Source organism: Eptatretus burgeri, chromosome 5 (genome assembly GCF_056783735.1).
Source record: "Eptatretus burgeri isolate ZD-2024b chromosome 5, Ebu_testis_v1, whole genome shotgun sequence".
In the NCBI taxonomy this organism is placed as follows: domain Eukaryota; kingdom Metazoa; phylum Chordata; class Myxini; order Myxiniformes; family Myxinidae; genus Eptatretus; species Eptatretus burgeri.
The window spans coordinates 85,901,490-85,921,686 of record NC_140965.1 but is presented as its reverse complement, the minus strand read 5'-3'; the positions used below and the strand labels follow the sequence as shown (position 1 = coordinate 85,921,686).

The 20,197-nt window shown below is 44.2% G+C and overlaps 1 protein-coding gene across 1 annotated transcript in view; it reads left to right on the top strand.

Annotated features, from left to right (window-relative positions):
* The window catches only part of LOC147026885 (uncharacterized), a 207,558-nt gene that overhangs the window by 156,510 nt on the left and 30,851 nt on the right, over window positions 1–20,197 (top strand). The window contains exons 27-29 of the mRNA XM_085883592.1: window positions 1,546–1,633; window positions 3,127–3,185; window positions 5,615–5,669. Coding sequence (XP_085739718.1) covers window positions 1,546–1,633; window positions 3,127–3,185; window positions 5,615–5,669 — 202 coding nt within the window. The remainder of the gene's footprint in view (window positions 1–1,545; window positions 1,634–3,126; window positions 3,186–5,614; window positions 5,670–20,197) is intronic.

Sequence of the window (20,197 nt, the reverse complement as noted above, 5' to 3'; positions counted from 1 at the left end):
CTCTCTCTCTCTCTCTCTCTCAAAATTGTATGAATGGTGTCGCACATCCAAGTATACCATGCTGTAGGACCGACACCTTTATACGTTTGGGAGATGGTTGTCCACATTTTTATTTATTGTTGAGTTGGCTGGCTCTGCATGTATGGATTGAAAATGAGATGTGTTCAAGCTGAAATGAAAACAAAAACCTTTTATTTCATAAACTTGATGGATTATTTAGTACGGTAATAAATGTTTTGGGTTTAAAGACAACCTCTGGACCCCTGGCCACTCTGTTTCTGAATTGTGGATTATTCTTCCACTTATGATAAAAATTACAGTCTGGGTGAAAGTGAGTCTTTTTATGCCTCCGATGATAATGTCACCAGTGACATTGTTTTCTGCTCCTCTGTCCGTAGGTATATACATGCGAATTTTATCCGTTTTCTCTGCAACCGCTTATCCGATTGACAAATTTTGACCATCGATGCGACTCATGCAAATATTTTTTTAATGATACTTATGACGTCATCGGTCACGTGGGGTGGCAGTCATGTTGGAAAAACGGAAAAAAATTGGACCTCTCTATCTCCTAAACCGCAAGATGGAAAAAATTGAAACTTCGAAGATGTGAAGTACTCCCATTGGAAACGAGTGAAATTTTTTGATGTCATTTCATGTCAAACGTTTTATCCGATCAGTATAAAAAAAATTAAGGGTCATCTCGATCTAAATTGTAATTGGCAAAAAAATTGATGACGTCATTGGTCACGTGGTTTGGCAGCCATGTTTTTTACGTAAAACCTTCAAAAATCTTCTCTGTAACGGCTGAACAGATCGAGGTGAAACTTTACAGGTATGATCGCCCATCCATGAGGAACCAAAAGTTCTCCACCAATGATGTCATCGGTCACATGTTTTGGCAGCTAAGATTTTTTGAAAAATAAACATTCAAAAATCATCTTCTGCATAACAGATCGAGGGGAAACTTCACTTGCATGTACCCCCAAACCTTGGGGATACCAGGGTGTTCACTCCTAATTAAAAGGACACATGGTCTGCCAGTCATATTGGTTTGAATGAAATTCTTTAAAGAAATGCTTCTCTTGAACTGCTTCATCAATCGATGTGAAGCATCACACTTATGATTGAATAGACATGTGTTTTAAATTTCAGCCGAATCGGACACATGGTCTGGCAGCCATAATTATTTAATATTTTAAATCTGAGTTCAGGGATTTAAATCAAACTTGGTGCAAGTATGTATAATGATGTAATAATGTGGGCAGAGGCATATCTGGTGATGTTACGTCGAAGGTTGTTCTATTTATTTATTATTTTGTGCTGAAGAGCAGTAGCTTGGAATGGAATGATTTTGAAGATTGAATGCCAAATCGCTGGGGTCAAGAGGTTGTCAGAATAGCCCACAGTGTTCCAATCTGCCATGTCCACTTTAATAATTAATGTACTTTAATTTACTGTTTATTTTATTTATCCAACGGGAGAATTTCTCTTCTTGCCCCATCCTCATTGATTTTTGTTTTTATTTCTTTGTTTTTTCTTCAGCAGGTTGAAGAAGCCAAGAATCAATGCGCAAGTGTAACCATCAACATTCCCATTAAACTTGACCAGTTCAGCATGCTGCATCAACAGGGTTGGTTTACTCCCTGTTCTTGTCACGTTTCCATTTCTGCATACCTCTCACCGGCAATGTGTCCTGTGCTCGTAAAAGCAAGTTAGTTGCTGTGTCTCTTAGTGTCGAGATTAAACTCCTGTAATGGTTTTAAGGACAGCTCGTAAGCATGGTGCTGTTGTGTGCAGAGTGAAGGTTCTCTTGGCTTGGATAATTGCACAGACAGGTGCCTTTTGGTGCTTGTATCATTTACTTTTGATTTATTTTTCATGGACTGCGTTTGAAAGTTGGAGCATGTTTAAAAATATAATGAGAAAAGACAATGCTTGTTGTGTTCAACAGCCATTCCAACCACATCACGGCATTCCAATCTCTGCTTGTCTTTAATATCATTATCTGTTTGGTTTTGAATGTTCCTGAAAGGTCTGTGACTTTGATTCGAAGCATAATGGTGTGTTTGCTTAAGCTGTCTTAATTGTTGTTTGGCAATTTTTTTTAGTTTATTTATTTCATTTTGTTCTCTTCTGCCATCAATCCAGTCACATCCCTTCAATTTCACTCTTATTTGATCGTCTTATTTGAACATTATCATGTGGCTGAAACTGTCTCTGGTTTTGGATTTGGATCTTGTGTGCCAAATGGTTTATAAATTTTAACAGTGCAGGTCAAATGAAGCCCCTACTCCCCTGTAACTTGGATCAAGAAGAAAATTTCTGATGCTTGGTACATAAATGGACCTTCCTGGTTAATTCTGAGTTATTGATAAAATGGATGTGCATGTTGTTTTAAAACCGAATTTGAATTTTAGTCCCAGAAGCTTGCATTCGCAGGCCACACTATCACTATAGAGGGATTGTACGGCTTGTGATCATGACTTGTGCTATCTGTACTGGCATTTATGGAACATATGAGCTGCAATACATGTAACTGGCAGAATAAATTAAATAACCATTGTTTTTTTGTCATGCACTTGTTGCTCATTTTTTGTACGTGGCACACACCAGAGTTTCGTAGTCTTGAATCTTTCTGGAGAAATGGACTATTTGGTTTTGATTTGGACGAAACTTGGTGGATGAGTTGGTTAGGTGAATAAGCCAATTAAATTTTAGTTAAGGTCTGAAGCCAGATCCGGCCCATCAGTGGGATACAAAACATAAACTAATCAGCCTGGCGGAGGTATGCGCTCAACTTCGTGCCTTTCTAGTTTATTTATTTATTTGTTTATTTTTTTTTTGTATGATTCCTTCACTGGCTTTAGTACATGACCTTCACCTGTCTTCCTTTTTCAGTACGTTTGCACTGTGATGGAGAAATTTTCACCATGTAATTGTTGACATTTGAGTTTCACTGTGTCGGTTGAACTTGTTGGATCTTGAGGCTGTGGAATTTGAACTTCGACAAAGTCATGTCCCAAAGTTGGACTATTGTAACTTGTTTACCATTGAGAAATGGATGTTGAGTTTGTTTTGAGATTTTCTTCATTATTGTGATTATGCTGCCCTCCTCATGCACAGAAGACAGAGTTCGGAGCAGCTGGGCGAGGGCCAAATGTGACGAAAGGCAGGCGGGCCAGGTGAGCTTGAGGAGGATTCATTGGTGAGGTGGACAGTGTTCGCTTTGCCAAGTAGCAAATTCGTTTCCAGTACACTGCGATTAAATCGACTACACATCATTGCTTAATTGTTGTCAGTTGTATGCTGCTTGTGGGGAAAGTACAGCATCAGTAGTTGTACTTGATTGTTTGATACAAGTAAAATGGAAAACTTTGAAGGATATGATAAAGGACAACCCACTGACCCTTTTTTTGGTGAGGATGGGGTCACTTTTCGGCCCATGCCCAAATTTTCAGTGACGTTGTTACCTTCACTGAGGACTTGCTGTTGCTTCCAAAACTGATTCATATTTACACGCATCTTCATTTTGCAAGTGTGCACAGATACGGACAAATATATTTCTGGTGTCACATCGACAAAAGTTATTTATGACTAGATTGTTCTTTCCCTTATCAAAGCTGTATAAATGGCTTGTCATGTTATTGTAGGAAAGTCAGAATGTCTGTCCCTTCATTGTCAATAATGAGTGATGTGGAAGTACACAACATGGCCAAAAGAATGTGGACACCCCTTCCTTTCATGGATTCGGCTATTTCAGCCACACCCATTACTGACAGGTGTATAAAATCAAGCACACAGCCATGCAATCTCCACAGACAAATATTGGCAGTAGAATAGGCCATACTGAAGAGCTGTGACTTTCAACGTGGCACCTTCATAGGATGCCACCTTTCCAACACGTCAGTTTGTCAAATTTCTGCCCTGCGAGAGCTGCCCCGGTCAACTGTAAGTGCTGTTATTGTGAAGTGGAAATGTCGAGGAGCAACAACACCTCAGCCGTGAAGTGGTCGGCCCTACAAGCTCATAGAACGTAACTGCTGAGTGCTGAAGCGTGTAGCATGGAGAAATCGTCTGTCGGTTGCAACACTCACTCACCGAGTTCCAAAGTGACCCTGGAAGCAATGTCAGCACAAACACTGTTCGCCGAGGGTTTCATGAAATGGGTTTCCATGGCCTTAGACGCACACAATCTTAAGATCACCATGTGCAATGCCAAGCATCAGCTGGAGTGGTGTAAAGCTCACTGCCATTGGACTCTGGAGTGATGAATCGCATTTCACCATCTCACGGTCCGATGGATGAATCTGGGTTTGGTGGATGCCAGTAGAACGCTACCTGCCTGAATGCATAGTGCAAACTGTAAAGTTTGGTGGAGGAGGAATAATGGCCTGGGGCTGTTTTCCTGGTTCAGGCTCTGCCCCTTCATTCCAGTGAAGGGAAATCTTACTGCTACAGCATACAATGACATTCTAGATGATTCTGTGCTTCCAACTTTGTGGAAACAGTTTGGGGAAGACCCTGTTCTATTTCAGCATGACAATTCCCCTGTGCACAAAACGAGGTCCATGCAGAAATGGTTTGTCGAGATCTGTGTGGAAGAAGTTGACTGGCCTGCACAGAGCCCTGACCTCAACCCCATCAAATCCCTTTGGGTTGAATTGGAACACCTACTGCGAGCCAGACCTAATCACCCAACATCAGTGCCTGACCTCACTAATGCTCTTGTTGCTGAATGGAAGCAAATTCCCCCAGCAATGTTCCAACATCTTGTGGAAAGCCTTCCCAGAAGAGTGGAGGCTGTTTTAGCAGCAAAAGGGGGGGGGGACCAACTCCGTATTAATGCCCATGATTTTGGAATGAGATGTTGGATGAGCAGGTGTCCACTTACTTTTGGCCATGTGGTGTATTTTAATTGGTTCGCACTGGAGTGCAAGAGACAGACAGACAGACGGCAAATTGCATATTTTAGTATGAAGAAGCAATTTTTCTGCACGACAAACTTTGATATTAAGGTTGACAGTATTCTTCTAGTCAACTTTACTTTTTTAATTCAGCCTGCAGTATCACTAACTTGGTGCTATGCTTGCCACTCGGGTTGTGTAGTCTGGGTTTGATCCTCGAAACGGTCTGACGACAAGTTAATGTGACGCAAGCTGTTATCATGATGTGCTGTCAGCAGGTTGTGCCACATTTCGGAGCACACACTGTCATCCGGCTGTCTCATTTTGCATGTCGAGTTTACGTTGTTAAAGATTCCGCCGTGCATTGTGAAGAGTAGACCACTAGGCTTTAGACACTTTGCTAAATTTCCCTCCTTGCATTTGGCTCTATAATTTGCATTAACTGCCATAAACGGGAGCTATTACTGGATAAATGCGGATGTGAATGGGTGCGGTAATGGTGGCCACCCGTGCTTAGGTTTTTGCTTGCATTGATGGATCAAAATATATCCAAATGTGTACTAATACAGCTTTTGTTAGATCTGTAGATGACAGGTATAATCCTATGCAACATATCGCTTATCTTATCCGAACAGTGAAGATTCAGAATTTGAAGTGAGAGTTTTGTTTGTTTTATTTTGTCATGCATGATATGCTTCTGTACCTAGGGTGATGGATTAAGAAATGGCTACATTGGAGTGAACAACTCTTTCGATATGCCAGGTAATGTTAAGCATTTTTTAAAATGTAATTATATTGCATAATACAAACCAAACTGCATGAACAAATACTTTATAATAAATTTCATTCGCACCACCCCCCTGCGTAGCAGGGGACTTTTGGTTTTGCAATCGCGTGTGTGTGTGCACATTTGTCTGTCTGTCCAGGCCACAGCTTTTTTTTTTTAATTTTTTTTTTTTTAACCATTTTTGCTTTTCAAGTTTTGAACAAACCATTATTATGAGACTGGCGAACACAAATTGATAAAATGGCCAATTTTTATCTTGCCAAAACGAAGTTTTTGCAAGATATGTTAGTCAGCTTGCATGTTTTTTTGTTTGTTTGTCTGTAATCACGTATAAAAAATTCTGCAGAGCACAGTTATCATTGGAAATTTTTGTAACTTCGCATATCAGAGACCTATAGAGGTCCCTTTCAGTGCACAAAATTTTGAAGGTCAAGGTCACTTTGTCGCAAATCAGGGGAGTCGACGAAACCCTTATTTTTTGATCGGATCGTCTTCAAACTTCATGGGAATATAGTTCATGGTCTGGCGCTCAGCTGATTAATTTTTGGTGGCGATTGGCCTTGACCTTCATGGTTAGCGACTCAGGTCAAACATATTTGACCCCAAGGTCAAATTTTCAAGTTTTAGGAACCATATCGTGTAGTACCTCAAATTGAACACCTCGATGAGTGCTTTCTAGATATGTCAAGCTTGAGACATTATTACGTCATTTGGTGACGTTATTAGGCAAACGCATAGTTTTCATGGTTACTCTGTAGAACGATTCTCATCGAAATCTCTCATAGGCAGATATTCCTCAAGGAGTCGCTTCTGGTGGATAGTAGCTCTGTTCACCTCAGTGTGACCTTAAAGAAGTCACACGTGGTCACCTTTTGGCAAGATACGGGTCACCCTGCGGGTGACATTGGTTTATTTTTTTGTTTAACTCTTCTTTTTGTTAACTTTAGTTTGAGTCCAAAGCGAAGGTGGAAGGGATTTGCATTTTGAGATGCTTTGTAGTTGTTTTTGCAAATAATTGGCTGCATTTAAGAAGTCATGATTAACAAAACAGCCCCAAACAACCATCGTTTTCTTTTTCTCACACAAAGGCAATATTAAGGTCCTAATAAGGAGCTTGGCCTTTGTATGAGATAGTTGATTCCTGGTATTTTATATATTTTTTATTCTTTTGTGAAAGAATATATTGCATCGTGAAAGAGCTAATACACAGAAACATATATAACTGGAAGGGCACTTGGTAGAGCGCATACCTCCACCATGTAATGCCTGATCCACGAGAACATATCAGGCCCCATACATTTTTGAAATATCATGCTCTCCGGTATTATATCGTTTTTAGTCCGATCTCTGAATGGTGAAGAATCACTTTGGAAATTAAATAATTCTCGTATCCAGATCCGGGTTCGGATCTTCACCAAAATCGAATAAATTCGACCTTGCGACACACACAACCTGTCTCCCAAGTTTCGTCGAATCCGTCCACAACTTTTTGATATATCATTTTTAGCCCTATCTGTAAATGGTGAAGAATCGCTGAGCAAATTCTAGTCGTCAGATCCGTATCCAGATCTTCACCAAAATTAAATCAATTCTTCCTCGATTGAATCAATCCAAAATTGAATCGTCACACGCTCGATCTGTCCACCAAGTTTTGTCTGAATTAGTCCACATCTTTTTGGGCTATTCTGTCATATATCGGTTTTGCCCTATCTCGCAATAGTGAAGAATCACCGAAAAAATTATCAGATCCGTATTGTCACCAAAATCGAATCGGTTCGTCCTCGTCACACACCGAACCTGTCCACAAAATTTCATCCGGATCCGTCCACAACATTTTGAGATATCCTGCACAAAGGCAAACAGACAGAAAGGGGTAAAAACATAACCCCCTTCACCTTCAGTGGTGAAGGTAACAAGGCAGGAGACAAGAGGGGTGGGAGAGGGAAGCACAAAATGGTGGGGAACAGAGACCATAGAAGATCTGTGGAAGGGAGAGGGATAGGGTGTGGTACATGGGTAAACATGATAGAACTGCAGGGACTTTCAGGAAGGAAAATAGGGAATTTGAAGGAGGTGGGTTTGGGGTGGATTGGAGGGGGTAGAAAAGATCAAGATTTTGGATGGGGAGGGTGGGTGATATGAGATGGTGGTGAACAGCTGTTTTGAAGACCTTGAGGGAGGAGTGAGAGTTTGTTCCAGAGGCAGGAAAAAAAGAGGAAGAGTGAAGGTGAGCAGTGATTCTTGATTTTGGCAGTTTCATTAGAAGGGGTTTTTAGTGGACCTTGAGCGCCCTGTGGTAATATCGGGGGGACAGGTCGCAGAGACCACGGACCTGCCTCTGATGAGTGAGTGAGACTCAGACTCGGCTTCATTGTGGGAGATCCCAATGATCCTAAAAGCCTTGGTTTCCGCAGCATAAAGTTTAGCAAGGTGTGAGGCAGTACTCCATCAGACTGCGGATGAAAGCTTTGTCAGTGCTTAGAAGCTCAGGTGTGCTAAGGAAGGACTTTGCACGACGTAGGATGCACAGTCGGACTGGCTTTGGAGGTCAGCTTGGAGATGAGGCTTTCCCAGGAAAGATCGTGGCGGATAGTGAGGCCCAAAAGCTTGAATGAAAGGACTCTCTGGTTACTCCCTTCTCTGCTAGGACAGAGCTGAGCCTCGTCCTGGTGGAGGAGTTGCTCTCTTCGTCAAAGACTCTATTCCTCACTCTCCATGCACTGACCAAACTCCCCCACATCCCCAGGCATACCTCTGGCTACATCTTCCCCTCCACTCCTTCCTCATGTTTATGTGTGCGCTGTACCATCCACCAAGCAGTGATGACTCCATTTTCACCTCACGATCTGAAAACATGGACCAACTTCTATCCTCTTATCCTAACTCTCTTCCACATATGTGGTGACTTCAATTGTCATCATGCCAGTTGGCTGGGTGTGGGTACCTCTCTCACCTGCCATTGCACTTCAGCAAAAGACTTCTGTGACTCATTGGGACTCACTCGGTCAAGTTCCCAACCCGGATCTCAACCAATGGTACTCCATCTCTTCTGGATCTGATTTTGACAAATTTCTCTGAAAATATCTGCTATTCTTATTCCACTCCAATCGGTTCTTCTGACCACATGCTTGTCAAACAAGATCTCTGGCTATTAGAGAACGACCCCAGCACCGACGAGTCTGGCATTTCACTCAAGCTGACTGGCAGGGTCTCCGAGCAGCCATCAAACTTCTAGACCTTTCTCCAATCTCTACTTTCTCTGACATCAACTCATCCTGGAGATTCTTTGAAATTAACTTGCTCGCTTTCATGCACAGATTTATCCCCTCTCGTATTCAGTTGTCCTACCATTTCTCCTGCCCATGGTTCACTGAAGCTTGTGGCGAGGCAGTTGTCCTGAAACAACTTGCATTTGCCTCATGGAAAGCAAACCCAACTGAGGGTAATCTCAGTTCCTTCCATGAAGCTCGGAACAATTGCGTGTCTACCCTCAGGAGAGCCAGAAAACAACATCTTTCTAATTAAATCTCAAGTCTGAACTCTCAAACCTCTCTCCCTCTTCTAAACCCTGGTGGTGTTTAATCAAATTTGTTGCTGGTGTATGTTCCCCCTCCATCCCCTCCCTTACCTTAAATGGTTGCACAACTGATACCACATGTAAAAAGGCTGAATACCTAAACTCGGTGTTTGCATCTAAATATTGTGTCCGAAGCCCATCGCTTTCTATACCTACCTTACCCAGTTGCACCCAACTGTCCCTGGAAAATGTATCCTTTTCTCCTGACCAGGTGGAGAGATTGCTGTCTAACCTCGACTCAGATTCTGCAACCGGTCCAGACAGTGTCAGCCTACGTGTCTCAGAAACCTGCTCCTCTGCTCTTGCTCACCCTCTCTCTGTTCTATTCACCCTCTCATTTGCTCAAGGTCATCTGCCATCTGCTTGGAAATCAGCAAACATTACTGCTCTGCATAAAAATGGTGCCAAAACAGATCCCTGCAACTACAGACAAATCAGCCTTCTCCCAATCATCACCAAGGTTATGGAATCCATCATCGCTTCACACATTCAATCCTTCCTCCTCTTCAATGACTTGATTTCCGATCATCAATTTGGTTTCAGACCAGGTCACTCTACCCTGGATATGGTGATTCTGCTCTCACAACAATGGATGGAGGGACTCGATGCCAGACATTAATCGGCCATCTCCCTGGACAGATTCCGTGCTTTTGACACGGTCTGGCACCCTGCTCTGCTCACCAAACTTTCTTCCTGCAGTATTCAAGGCCATCTCCACTCATTGCTCTCAGACTTGCTCTACTGTCGCAGCCACTGTGTGGTCCTCAATGGAGTTCTCTCATCCCCTTTTCCTGTCCAGGCTGGAGTTCCTCAAGGCAGCGTTCTGGGCCCTATTCTTTTTCTGATTTTCCTCGATGATCGCTCTGACTGGAAAATCCTCTTTATCTCTTTGCTGATGAGTCCACCCTCTGCAGTCCACCATCTGTCATCCCTCAAACCGGCAAGCATCAGCTTCTTCGCTCTCTGCAGATCTTGATAATATCACAAACTGGTCCAGCACGTGGCACATGTCTTTCAATCCTGACAAATTTTGCACTCTCACGATGTCTCTCCAAAAGGACTGTTTGGAAAATCCCTCACCCCCCCCCCCAATCTACTTTCTCAACAATCCTCTGGAAGAAGTCCTTTCATTCAAGCTTCTGGGTCTCACTATCTGCAATTATTTTTCCTGGGAAAGCCACATTTCCAATCTGGCCTCCAAAGCCAGTCGTGCATCCTCCGTCGTGCAAAGTCAATCCTCGGCCCTCCTGAGCTCCTGGTCACATACAAAGCTTCCGTCCGCAGTCTGATGGAGTACTGCTCTCCACTTTGGGCTGGTGCTCCTGCCTCTCACCTTTCTCGGCTTCACGTTGTGGAAACCAAGGCATTTATGATCATTGGTATCTCCCGCGGTGAGGCTGCGTCTTTGGGCCTCTTACCGCAGGCAGGTTGGTGGTCTTTCTGCCTTCTACCGTATCCTCTCCGTTCTTGCCCCCCCCGCTCTGTCTGAGATACGTCCCCCCAATATTTCCACAGAGCACTCAAGGTCCGCCAGCAACACTCTTCTGGTAAAGCTACCAAAATCACGAATCGCTGCTCACCTTCACCGTTTCATTCCTCTTCTTTTTTTTTTCTCGCCTTTGGCATAAGCTCCCACACTCTCTTCAATCCCATTCTTCCCTCCAGGTCTTCAAAACAGCTTTTTACCACCACCTCTTGTCTTACCCCATCCAAAATCACAATCTTTTCTACCCCCGTTAATCCACGCCAAACCCACCTCCTTCAAATTCCCTGATTTCTTTCTTGAAATTCCCTGTGGTTTTCATCTTGTATACCCCATGTTCCTTGCCCCATCCCTCTCCCTTCCACAGATCTAATGTCTCTGTTCCCCACTGTTTTGTCCTTCCCTCTCCTGCCCCTCTTGTCTCCTGCTCCCCTTGTTGTGCATTGTCTGTTCGCTCTCATACGAGTCTCAACGATGATGTGTACAAAAAATAATGTGGGATTGTTAAGAAAGATAGGTGGTGGGGGGAGGGGGGTCAAGACTGTCCTTTCTGAGAGACATTTGTCAAGATTGAAAGACATGTCAAGATCCAAGTGTTTGACCAGCTTGTGATTATATCCAGGTCTGCGTAGAGGGAAGAGGCTGCTGCCTGCTGATCAGAGGGATGAGATGGTATGGCAGAGGGTGAATGAAATTGTCAGCAAAGAGATAAAAGAGGATTTTCATGAGAGTCTGAGATAATTGATAACCACAAAAAGCACAGGGCCAAGGATGCTGCCTTGAGAAACTCTATCCTGGATGAGAATAGTAGATGAGAGAATTCCATTAAAAGCCATGCATTGGATGTGATGGGAGAGGAAGTTCCTGAACCATGAGTGGAGATGGCCTTGGATACCATAAGAGAGTTTGGTGAGCAGTGCTGGTTGCCAGACCATATCAAAAGCTCGCGATATGTCTCGGGAGATGGCTCTGATCTCAAGTTTGGCATTGAGGACCTCCATTAATTGTTTGGAAAGCAGAAGCAGCAAGTCCAGGGTTGTGACCTGTTCTAAATCCAAATTGATGATTGGAAATAAAGCAATTGACAAAGAGGAAGGATTTGATGTTGGAACCTTGCTGATGATTGGGAGAAGGCTGATTTGTCTGTAGTTGCAGGGATCAGTGTTTGCACCTTTTTATGCAGGGCAGTAATGTTTGTTGATTTCCAAGCAGATGGAAGATGACCTTGAGCAAATGAGTAGGTGAATCGAACAGAGAGAGGATGAACAAGAGCAGCAGAGCAGGTTTTTAGAATACGTGGGCTGATGGCATCTGGACCGGTTGCAGAATCTGAGTCATGGTTTGACAGCAGGTTCTCCACCTTGTCAGGAGAAGAGGACACAGAGTCCAGGAACAATTGGGTGCGACTGGCTAAGGTGGGTACAGAAAGCAATGGATTTGGGACACAAGATTTAAAAGGAAATACAAAGTTTAGGCATTCAGCCTTTTTGCGTACAGTATCAGCTGTGTAGCTATTTCAGGTAAGGGACGGGATGTAGGTGAAACGTACACCAGAAACAGTCTCAACTTGATGCCACCAGGATTTGGAAGAGGGAGACAAGTTTGAGAGTTCAGACTTGAGATCAGAAAGATGTTGTTTCCTTGCTCTCCTGAGCATAGACTCGCTTGTTCCGAGCTTTGTGGAAGGAACTGAGATTGCCTTCAGTTGGATATGCCTTGCTTGAGGCCAAAGCAAGTTGTTTCAGGACACTGCCTCACCACAAACTTCAGGGTAGCATAGGTGGCAAGAAGGGTGGACAACTGAAGACGAGATGCAATAAATCTGCATGAGAGAGCAAATTTCTTTGAAAAAATTCCCAGGATGAATTGATGTTGAGAGTCGAAATGGGAGACCATTCTTGAAGTTTGCTGGCTTGTTTAAGAACCTGCCAGTCAGCCTGAGTGAAATGCCAGACTTGTCGGCACTGAGGTATTTCTCTATTAACAGCCAGAGAGATGACCGCTTCCACAAGCATATGGTCAAATTGAACCAATTGGAGCAGAAGAACAGACATTTTTTGAGAAATTGGTCAAAATTATATCCAGAAAAGATGGAGTACCTTTGGTTGAGATCTCGGTCGGGAATTTGACAGATTGTGTCAGTCCCAAAGAGTCCCAGAACTCCTTTGCTGAAGTGCCATGGCAGGTGAGAGAGGTACTCACACCCAGCCAACTGGCATGAAGGCAATTGAAGTCGCCACATACGAGGAAGAGATGGCTTGGATGATTGTATAGAAGTTGGTCCATGTTTTTGGCGAGCAAGATGGAAATTGAGTCATCACTGTTGGGTGGACGGTACAACACACAGATAAACAAGAGGTGGATGTGGAGGGGAAGCTGTAGCCAGAGGTATTCCTGGGAGTATGGAGGCGTGAGGGCAGTGTATGAAGAGTGAGGAATAGAGTTTTTTGATAGAGCGCAACTATGCCACCAAGATGAAGCTCAGGTCTATCATACCAGAGGAGGGAGTAACCAGAGAGAAACTAAGGAGTTGGAGGTGTCTTGAAAGAGGAAAGTTTCTGTTAAGCAGATTCTGGTTTGTCGGTGGCAACCTGTATGGACAGATCAGTCAGGTTCGAGTGAATTTTTGTGGTCCACATTGTTCAGGAAGAGGGAGCGGAGGAGGCTTTGTGTGCAGGGGAGGGGTGGGTGAAGGTTGTGAGAGGGTGGCGAGGTGGAGGCATTGAGAGTTGTTGACAGATTGCAGAAGAGCTCGGGGAGAGGGTCGGATGGGAAGGGCTACAAAGGGCTCGCTGGTGAAGGGATGAGTAGCAGTGGGGAGTAATAACAGATGTGGCAAAGGTAAGTGGGAGATTGGAGGAGGTGGAGGAATGAGCTGGAAGAGAGAGGTTGTGGGGAAGGAAGCAGCTTTGTGGGTGAGAAGGGGAGATTTGAAAGGGAGAATTGAAGGAGAAGGGTGAGGGGGAAGAATTGAGGTAGAAAAGTATGGGGGAGCTTTTGAGAAATGTGAGGTGGAAGATAGAGAAGTTTGCTTTGAAGATGGGGGCGGTGGTGGATTTGTGAGGGAGGGTTGAGAGGGAAGCTTTGAGGGAGATGGGAGAGGAGAGCAGGCATGGTCATTGGGGAGAAGGGAGGGGTGGGGAGAGTGGAAAGATGAGAATGGGTGGAGGAGATATTGTGGAGATGTGAGCAGGTGGGGGGAACAAAAATTTAGGGGGTGGGAAGAGGAGGAAGCTTTAAGAGGGGTGGATTGGGGGCATAGGTTTGAGGAGGAGGGGCAATGGGGGAAATTTGGGGAAGAAGGTTGAAGGTGGAGAATTCAGTGAGAAAGGTGAGGGGGGAGCTTTTGAGAAGGGTGAGGGGGAAGCTTGGGGGTGGGGGGAGAGTGAAGTTTGATTTGAAGAGGGAGGAGGCAGCTTAATTGAGAGGGAGGGGAGACGATGATAGAAGGCACGGTCATGGGGAAGGAGGGAGAAGGGAGGGGTGGTGAGAGGGGGAGGATGAGATTGGGTCATTGGGGTGGGGGGGAAGGAACAACATAAGAGGGGGAGATGTGATGAGAGGAAAGAAAGTTTGTTTGAGATATTGAGGAGTGTTCTGAATGAGAGTGTCGGTCATTTGTCAGGTTGGAACAACCTACAGATGTTTGAAAACCATGCTGTTTTGGTATACCAGAGGGGGAACTGTTAAGGCAGAGGACAGTGGAGAGATGCTTGGATGGGAGGAGTAAGGAGGGGGAATAACTGTTTGTGAATTATTCATTACTTTTAAAGAAAAAGACAAACACAGCAGGTTGAATTTGAAAATGTAACGTTTATATTGTTAATGCATCTTTGGGAGTATATTCACAGTATTGAGGCGTCACAACTTCATGTAAATATTGGTACAAATGTCAAAAGGCCAGGCTCTCCATTGTGTGGCATCCATCGTATTGAGGATGTGTGACTGAGGAATTTGGATTTTCCAAAAGTCGCAAATAATTCAGTCCAGTTTCAAGCTATACACATTTCAAATATGGCTTTTTGAGGATTTCCAGATGGTAGTGGAAGGTTTGGGTTATCCCTGGCGCCAGACAATATGCATCAGAGTATTGAAGGAGGGACAGCTGATGAGAGTTAGGACAGATAGTAGAGGTTTGGAGAGTAGCAAATGGAACACTGATTTAAGAAAGGGTCCTGAGAGGAATCTGAAAACGATAGACCACTTGTGGGGAATATGTTGGAGATGTTGATTATAGATCAGAGGTGGAACCATTTCAATATATTTGCTTACTGAAGGCAGTGAGCATGGATTTCCGAAAGGGATCATTTTTAACAAATTTATTTGAATTCTATGAAGCATTTTCTGATTGGGTGGATGAGGGAAGTGCAGTGGAAGTAGTGTATCTGGACTTTAAAAAGGTATTTGATGTTACCACATGGAAAGAAGTCTGTTTGGACTGTTATTTATGGTTTTGACAGTGGGGATTAAGAGTCCACTTTCCAAATTTGCAGATGACATGAAGCTTGCAAGTAAGTTAGATGGCATAGGGGGATGGGGGTCGTTGTTAATTGGATTCTGATAAGTCGATACTTTCATAGATGAGGCAAAAGACTGAGATTCAGCTTTTAGACCTGCATTTGTCAGGTGCTAGAGAGAGGTATAAATATCTTATACATTTATAGTGAGAGGGTTTCATGAAAAAGTGAATGTGTTGTCGGTGTTTGTTCATTCCTCACCCGTCACCCCTCTCACCCTTCTCACCCCCAAGCCCCCCCCCCCAAATGTACAATATACAAAAATAACACTTTTTATGTTGCTGTCCCTGCCCCCTATTGTATTCCTCCATAATCAACCCCCCCATCCCCCAACCTTATTGCAGTTGATTATCCACTGATGAGCCAAAACATTATGACCACTGACAGGTGACGTGAATAACATTGATTATCTTGTTACAATAGCACCTGTCAAGGGGTGGGATATATTGCTACGAATCTGGAAACCATTCGCCTTCACACATACGGTTGACCCAAAGTTTAGTTATTTCGTTAAGTATATGTGGATAGTTAGAATCTCTCCCCTATGTCTAATGGGAATTTCATGTGGGCGCTGCGAGCTTCTTTCTAGTTGGTCTTCTGCATTAAATCCCCCTCCACTCCTTCAGCGCCATTACGCACGTATTCGAGGCCACGGACATAGGTGGGGATGAGATCACCTCAGGGCCGACCCCGCCCCAGCCAGATGGAATGTTCGCCTCATCCAATGAGGGGAAGACACCGATCGTCTGACGCCCCCTGACCAATCCGGAGGGGAGTTACCTCAGAGCAGATCCCTCCACCTGCCCGGGGGTGGGATAATAAGGGTGGCGAGCTGTCTCAGCGCAGTCTTTTTCGGGGTTCCTTGGTGGTCGGTGGTCGTGTTGGTGCTCGTGGTGGTGGTGGTGGTCATGGCGGAGGTGTTTCGTGGTGCTCTTGTCGTCTATCGTGGCTAGCCGGATCGTTCGTGGGATCCTGGCTGCGCTTGTTGGATTCTGGGTCGTGGGTTCGAGTCCCACCGTGGTGGGTTGTGTTGGAGTGCTCGAGCTGGGGATCCCCGTTCCCATCCACGGACTCTGAGCTCCACAAGTTCGAGTCGGTAAAACCGCACGAGGCGGCCAGGTACCCAGCCAGACTCTGACCCTCAGCTCGCCTTCCATCCTGAGCTGAAGGGCCGAATAAATACCTATGAGGTCCATTTCTTTTTGTGTGTGTGTTTCTGTCTGTGGCCAGTCTGATAAGTTGAAATCGTTTATGTGATTGCCATTGTACATTTGCCTACATCTACAGTCATGCGCCACATAACGACGTTTCAGGCAGCGACGGATCGCATATACGATGGTGGTCCCATAATCGCATGTACGACGGATCTGCCAGCTCATTATAATGGAGCTGAAAAATTCCTATCGTCGAGTGATGTAGCCGACGTTGCGCTGCCAGTCGTATAAAAATAGCACATACAATTATGTGCAGTACATAATACTTCATAATTATTATAAACAACGACAGTGTGGCCCTGTTATAATGCAATCGTTGAGGTCCATAAAATGTCATTGCGAAAAAAGCAGGGTTGTGCTAAATCGGGATTCAAGGAAATCGGCTTTCAAACTGAACCAATGTTTGCACGTTTACCTTCTCGCAAGTAAATTACCTTTAAATTGAAGAATTCGCGAATAAATCGTTGTTACAGTCGAAATTAAAATGCAAATTTATTGAAGAATTCGCGAATAAATCGTTGTTACAGTCGAAATTAAAATGCAAATTTATTTTTGGTGAAGCTTTTTATGTTCTTAAAACAATCGCACTGTTCTGAAAATATATACCACAATTGACAGGAGCTCGTTTCTTCATTTATAAATTATAACATCGATGCAATGATTACGTATTTATAAAATCCAAACGCTATTGATTCACCTTTCTATAATCGATGCGAGAGGAGATTGTAAGCTGCCGCTAACAACACCCATGGCCGTCATTAACAGCACAAAGGTAAAACTAACGTGTCTTCCGTCGATCTTGGATGTGTGTTACAATTGCCGACAGTATTCAGTACAGTAACATGCTGTACTGGTTTGTATCCGAGGAGCAATAGGCTATACCATACAGCCTAGGTGTCTAGGTTTGTGTAAGTACGATGTTCGAAAAAGAAAAAAAAATATGATGTTTGCACAACGACTACGTCAGTTAACGACGCATTCCTCAGTACGTAACCCCGTCGTTAAGTGGCGCATGACTGTATATTCGTGATTAAGTCTGCTCTGTGTTTCCCTCCCTCTTACCTTGTAAATAAATAACTGTTAAATGTTCCAGTTCGTTGTCTATGCTTTCTTTCATTGACCCAGTATGGTTCGGGCTTGAGAATTAGGGTAGCCGATTGTGCTGTAAATTGTCATTTGGGCCAGCGCGGCTTTGGTAATTCCCGCTCTGTTACGCCGGATCCGAGTCGGTCACAGCGACTCGGTTCGGACAAAGCCGGCCGAGGGTGTAGTTTCCCTGGTAGCTAGACCGTGCAGCTACTTCGGTAAATTGGAATCGGACAAAAAGACCCTAACCGCGTGGTCGAAATATTGGCGTCCACGGTCCATCAAGCGACCCGTCGACTTCGGAGTTATCCGGAGTGACGACCTTCAATTCCGGGTGTTCGGAGGGGAGACGGCCCAACTGCTCCATCTAGCGGTCGTCGTCGCCACCGAACCCCGGCACCACAACAATATGAGGCAGCAAGTGAACAGTCAGTTCTTGAAGTTGATGTGTTGAATGCAGGAGAAATGGGCAGGAGTTAACACCTAAACGACTTTGACAAGGGCCAAATTTTTATGGCCAGATAACTGGGTCAGAGCATCTCTGAAACGTCAAGGCTTGTGGGGTGGTCCTGGTCAGCAGTGGTGAGTACCTACCGACAGTGGTCCGAGGAGTGACGAACCACAAACCGGCGACAGGGTGTTGGGCACCCAAGGCTCATCGATGCATGAGGGCAACGAAGGCTATCCCTTCTGGTCCAAACCGACAGACGGTCTACTGTGGCACAAGTCACAGAAAATTTAATGGTGATCACGGGAGGAATGTGTCACAATCCACTGCATTGCACCCTGTTGCGTATGGGGCTGCGTAGCCGTAGACCGGTCAGAGTGCCCATGATGACCCCTGTCCACCGTCGAAAGTGCCAACAATGGGCACGCGAGCGTCAAAACTGGACCTTTAAGCAGTGGAAGAAGGTCGCCTGGTCCGATGAGTCCCGTTTTCTTTTAGATCACGTTGTTGGCCGTGTACGTGTGCACCATTTACCTGGGGAAGTGATGGCACCAGGATGCGCTGTGTGAAAAGACGGTGGAGGGAGTGTGATGCTCTGGGCAATGTTCTGCTGGGAAACCCTGGGTCCGGCCATTTATGTGGAAGTCAATTTGACACGTGTCACCTGCCTAAACATCGTTGCAGACCAGGTACACCCCTTCATGGCAATGGTATTCCCTGATGGCAGTGGCCTCTTTCAGCAGGATAATGCACCCTGCCACACTGCACACATTGTCCGGAAATGGTTTGAGGAACATGAAGTGTTCACGGTGTTTCCCTGGCCTCCAAATTCTCCAGCTCTCAATCCAATTGAGCATCTGTGGGATGTGGTGGACCTACAAGTCCGATCCATGGTGACTCCACCTCACAACTTACAGGACTTGAAACATCTGCTGCTAATGTTTTGGTGTCAGATACCACAGGACACCTTCAAAGGTCTTGTCGAGTCCATGCCTCGGCGGTTCGGCACTGTTTTGGCGGCACACGGAGGACCAACAGCATATTAGGTAGGTGGTCATAATGTTTTGGCTCATCAGTGTATATTAACTGTACCAAAACTTATCAAAATATTTTATTGTTTAAAATACCTTTATCAAAAGTGTGTGTACATAAATCAAACCCGTTGCCTATTATACTCATTTTATACTTCAATGATGCTACCTGTGAACTTGCATTTTCTCCTGGAGACATGCAGTGAGTGAAGTTATTTGAACAGGAACCACATGGTCATTGTGCAAACATCTCATGGCTAAGCAAATGGAACACCAATATTTAAGAAACGGGCCTTTGTCATCATTTTGGAATTGCAAAACAAAACAAGCGATGCACATGAAATCATTCAATGTTTACCTATTCCTGTTTGTTTGTAAAGTTGAGTGATAAACCTTTTGTACGATATGACATTTGTGAAGAGACATTGTTGATTGTATTGAAGAAGAGTAAGTGCAGGTGCACCGGTTGGATGCTGAATAGAGACTAAGATTTAGCAGAAATTCACTTCAAAACAAGGAGCTGATACGTTAGGTCCCCTGCCTTTTGGATGATCTACTAAATAAATGTGTAATACGAAAGCTGAAATGTTCACTGGTTTTGGAAATAGCGTGTACACAAGCCAAGTTACTGAGATGTTTGGCATGGCAACATAATTCATCCAATCAGAGCCATGATCTAATCAGGTTGAGATAATGTCATGAGCGATAGATCTCTGCAATATGAAAGCTAAATCTTGAACAGTTTCTGAAATATCATTTGCACAAAAGTATATTGACGGAAGATCGGTCGGTCAGATGGAGCTCATTTTCATGTCCCCCGTCTTCGACCTTGTCTGAGGGGCAGGGGACAGACAATAAGAGTGCAAGTTCATTGTGTGGATGCTGAATAAAGACGAAAGTTTAGTGGAAATTCCTTTCAAAAGAAAAGCATACTGATGGGAATGTTGTATGGAAATGTTTCGGCATTGTTAGAAACGTGCTCCCCGATTGGTTGGTGATGCAGCAAAGCGACATTTTTGGAGAATTTGCTGTGTATGTGTTATCTATCACTCAGATTCAATTCAGTTGTTTCCTTTTTATTTAATATACCTTTTTTTTTCCTTCCAAATTATATCAGTGTGATGACATCTCGCCCATTGTATCGTTT